The sequence below is a fragment of the Lipotes vexillifer genome, unplaced genomic scaffold (assembly GCF_000442215.2).
Source record: "Lipotes vexillifer unplaced genomic scaffold, Lipotes_vexillifer_v1.1 scaffold177, whole genome shotgun sequence".
NCBI lineage: Eukaryota > Metazoa > Chordata > Mammalia > Artiodactyla > Lipotidae > Lipotes > Lipotes vexillifer.
Window position 1 is genome coordinate 1290329 of NW_006796206.1, and position 4566 is coordinate 1294894.

A 4566-nucleotide genomic window follows, 5' to 3' on the forward strand; every position below is an offset into this window, starting at 1 on the left:
TTTTAGCCTCCAGAACTGTGAGAGGACAGATCTGCTTGTGGTTATTTGTTACCAGGGCCTGAGAGTTGTTTTCGGGGAACACGTAGGAAACCCTGGATTACCATTGTTAAATAACGAAAAGTCAACTGTGTAAATTTTAAAGATTTAATTGGTTTTATTGAGCAGTTCATGAGTCGGGCAGCATCCCTTCTAGCAAGTAGAGAGGAGCTCCCAAGGGCTACAGAAAAGAAGGTTTTCAAAGGCAAGACAAAGAAGTCTAAGCAAGGAAGTTTTATTTCAGGCATAGGTAACCTACTTATGGGGGATGGAAGAAATCTTTGTGGCAGGTTACTTCATCTTCCTTTGGGGCATGGTGACCGATTAGCTCATTGGTGCTGACCAGAAAATTCCTGGTTAAGACTACATTTCTGGGGGAGGGTGAAGCTTCCGTTAGGTTAGTAGCGTGACCTAGCATAAGTGACTCCATCTGGGGCCTCTGGTTTTCTTTTTAACACCAACCTAATTTTGAGAATGCTCTTACAGAAAGAAAAATATTTAGGTTTTTGGGGTGGTGGGGCACATAATGTTCACATATTTTGAAACAACTTAAAAAAAACCCCAGCAAAACCTATGCAGGTAAGCTCATTGCTGTAACAGACATCCCAAACACAGTAAAGTTTATTTACTATAGTAAATAAATAAAATGAGAGTACTTTCAAGATAATTCGAATCAGTTTCCCAGGAGTCCAAGCGTTACCAAGTTATATCTGCTGCTGTTAGTTAACTGGCAGGACCCTTCTACAGGGATATCTAATAGTCGAGGGAAGAAGCCTTCAGAATATGCATGCCCCTTGACCCAGCAGTTTCTCTTCCTTCAATTATACTTTAGAATTAAGGTGGCGTGCAACTAGATAATTCTCGAGCTACTAGCATGTGTTAGCGCAGACTGTATCTCCCAAACTTGCCTGCTGGGCGCGCAACTAGATAATTCTCGAGCTACTAGCATGAGTTAGCGCACACTGTATCTCCCAAACTTGCCTGCTGGGAATCGCTGGTGGAATCCCTGTAGGGTTTTGTAGGTCTAAGGGAGGAACTGGGGAAGTCTGGGACACGCCCCTCGGTGATTCCCAACCCAGAGTACACACTAGGCACCTGGGCAGGTGTTTTTGCTTTCTGTTTGTTAATACCTGGCCACCAGGACCAGGCACTAGCATTTTTGAAGGCTCTCGGGGAACTTCCAATGCACAGCTAAGGCCAAGAATCAGCGCCCTTGGGCAGGCTGCGGTAAAAAGTTGTACAATTTTGTAAATATTGGAAACATTTTACGAAAATCTTGTTAAAGTAACCGTGTACAAAAGCTCGTGTGCGTATGATTCCATTTCCTCAAATAGGAGTGTAAGACTGGAAATTAACTTTGGTAATGAGAAATGCGTGGTCTTTATAGCTATTAGCACTTAAAAAGGTTTCACCATGAACAGCCAGGTGTGTTATATTAAGAAAACCAGATTTTTTTTTTTGCAGCATTGGGTCTTCGTTGTGGCGCTTGGGCTCAGTAGTTGTGGCTCGCGGGCTCTAGAGCGCAGGCTCAGTAGTTGTGGCGCGTGGGCTCAGCTGATCCACAGCATAAGGTATCTTCCCAGACCAGGGCTCGAAGCCATGTACCCTGCCTTGGCAGGCAGATTGCTAACCACTGTGCCACTAGGGAATCCCGCAACTTTTCAGATTATAAGATGCATTTTTCCAGACAATAACGTCACCCAAATTTCTTGAGACCTCCTTTGCCTGGTACAACCCCCGGGACGCCTCTAGGGACGAACGTTGCTCGCCCATGCGCAGACTGCACCACAGCGTGGTGCTGTGGCACCGCGAGACTTCCGCAGCTCCCCCACAGGCCCCACCCCCATTTCCGGCTTTCGCCCCGCCCACTCGGCGTCTCGGGATCCTCTCCCTGGCCCGGCTCCAGCAGCCTCGCTCTGGGTCCGCGCCACACTCTCCTCTGCGGGCGGCTGGCTTCCCGGCGGGTTTTGTTTGCGACGCTGTCGTGCTACAGCGCGCTTTACGGCCGCGGGGACGGAGCGAGCCGGTGCCAGGGCCCCTGCGGCCCGGAAACAGGACAGGAGAGCGAGGTTGAGGCCCGGCGGCGGGGCGAGCGCGGCGTGTGGCCGTCTTCTTACCGCCGCAGAGCAAAGGAGGGCCCGGGAAGCGGCGGGGTCGGTGTCTAGGAGCGGGCCAGGAGGCTCCGGCTCCGGCGGCGGCAGAGGCGGAGCGGGTGGCCCCGGGCCGGGTTGTGGAGGCCCGGGGGGCCCCGCGTGCAGGATGAGCCTGACCCCGAAGGAGCTTTCGAGCCTGCTGAGCATCATCTCGGAGGAGGCGGGCGGCGGCAGCACCTTCGAGGGCCTGTCCACCGCCTTCCACCACTACTTCAGCAAGGCCGACCACTTCCGCCTGGGCTCGGTGCTCGTCATGCTGCTGCAGCAGCCGGACCTGCTGCCCAGCGCGGCGCAGCGCCTCACGGCGCTCTACCTGCTCTGGGAGATGTACCGCACCGAGCCGCTCGCCGCCAACCCCTTCGCCGCCAGCTTCGCGCACCTGCTCAACCCCGCGCCGCCCGCCCGCGGCGGCCAGGAGCCCGACCGGCCGCCGCTCTCAGGTAAGCCCGGGTCCTCCCGCCGGGAGCCCGGTGTGCGGCGCGGAGGGTGAGATCCGGCAGCTGCTGGGCCTTCACCCACACGTGAAATGGATTGTGTCCTTTTGAAATCCCCTCCGCACCCCCTCCACCGAGTAGAAACAAGTGGCAGCTTCACGGCACCGAAAATTACTCCTCCCAACAGTACGGGCCGTGAAACCGTGCCGCTTAGTGTTGGGCTTGACGCTTTAGTGCCTCATGATGCAGTTCGTGCTCGTCACGCGCGTCTGAGGTGTGTGCAGTTGTAAGTAATGAAACACAGGATCTGCCCTCCTATCCCCCGGCTTTAAGTCTCAGGAGTCACCGAGAAGTCGTTCAGAACCCGAATACGTTGTTGAGCGGAAATGCACATTCAGCAGCGTTTCAGGACTTTACAGCCGCCTTCTTGCTCTTAGGTGTCCTTGGTTAACGCGATGGGGGCAGAGGATAGAAAGTAGTCTCAATTCACGGCCTAGACTAGAAGACGCAAGACTGCTGCACATTATGTAAAATGCATGCTCGTGCACCTTTAGTGAGATCACTGGGTTGGATGCGAGGCCTCTTTTGCTATTTCTGTTTGTTTGTTTGGCTTATAAGCAGAAATTTATTTCTCATCGTTCTGGAGGCTGGGAAGTCCAAGGTCAAGGCCCCAGCAGACTGGGTGTCTGGTGAAGGCCTGCTTCCTAGTTCACAGACAGCTGTCTTCACGCTGTGTCCTCACATGGTGAAAGGGATGAGGGAGCTCTCTGGGGCCTCTCTTCCCAGGGCACTAATTGCACTTATGAGGGCTGTGATTGGGGGTTAGGATCAACACTTTAACATTCAGCCTACAGCCCAGGCTTAGCACAGTAATGGCACAATAAAGGATGATTATTTGAACCTGAATTCAACTGAAAGTCAACTAGAGCAAAACCCAAAACCATATACTTACTCTGTAGTTTAAAAAAAACTGTTCACTGTCATCTCCTCTACTAGAGGGAATTAAAGCTGGCCTGATCAGTTGCCTGACGGGACCACTAAATGTCTAAATTGGGAATCGACTATATTCTATCCAGTTTAACCCTCTCTGTTAACACGGGGAAACAGAGGTCCAGAGAGTTCGAGAAACTTGCCCAGAGACAGACAACTACTTTAGGGCTGGGCCAAGTGTAAGACCGGGGTTCCTTTCATTAACACCAACATCTTTTCATTTATATGGCCTTTCACAGTTTACCAAGCACCTCTCAGCTCCATGACCTCATTTATTGTACTATATCCATGAGAGTACAGAGGTGGCTTTTGGGAGATTTTTTTGCATCCTCAGACCAGTGTTGCAATAGCTTATTCTGTACTGACCCTTAAATTAAAAATATATATATGTACACACACATTTACATGTGTGTGTACATATATATGCACATACGGAAGACACGGCGCCACATCTCCCTGTGTCACCCCATGCGGGCCACACCCTGGCAGTCACAAAGCACAAAGAGAAAATGGTCTTCGGTTTGAGAATTCCTGAGTTGCCACTGATGCTTCAATACTAAAGGGCTTAGAAGTGTTTACACTTTCAAGAGGAGTAGGAACGTTTTAGGCTTCCCTTTAATGAGTCTCATTTTGAGACAGGATGGCAAGGTTGGCCAGCCGCTCTTCATGCAGTTTTTGTAGTAAGTCTTGCAGAGAATGAATGGTGAAGCCAATTCATTTCTCCTCCTGGAATTTGTCCTCCTTCTTTTTCTCTGCTGTGAGGTTATATATTAAAGGCACCGGCCTGCAGACATTACGAAAGATAAGGGCTGTCACGTGAGGGAGGTATTCAGACAATAAATCCAAAGAAACCTGTGGAAATTAAAAATCTGAACTCACGGGCAGGGCGGGAGGTGACATGGTCTTTTCACAGAGCCGTACACATGATGCAACTGTCCTCAAAAGCAGGAATG

General features: G+C 50.9%; 1 protein-coding gene across 1 annotated transcript in view; it reads left to right on the forward strand.

Annotated features, from left to right (window-relative positions):
* Positions 1-1449: 1449 nt before the first annotated feature.
* CNOT11 (CCR4-NOT transcription complex subunit 11) overlaps positions 1450-4566 on the forward strand; it is an 18237-nt gene continuing 15120 nt past the window's right edge. Inside the window, 2 exon segments of the mRNA XM_007468350.1 lie at positions 1450-1461; positions 1816-2629. Coding sequence (XP_007468412.1) covers positions 1450-1461; positions 1816-2629 — 826 coding nt within the window.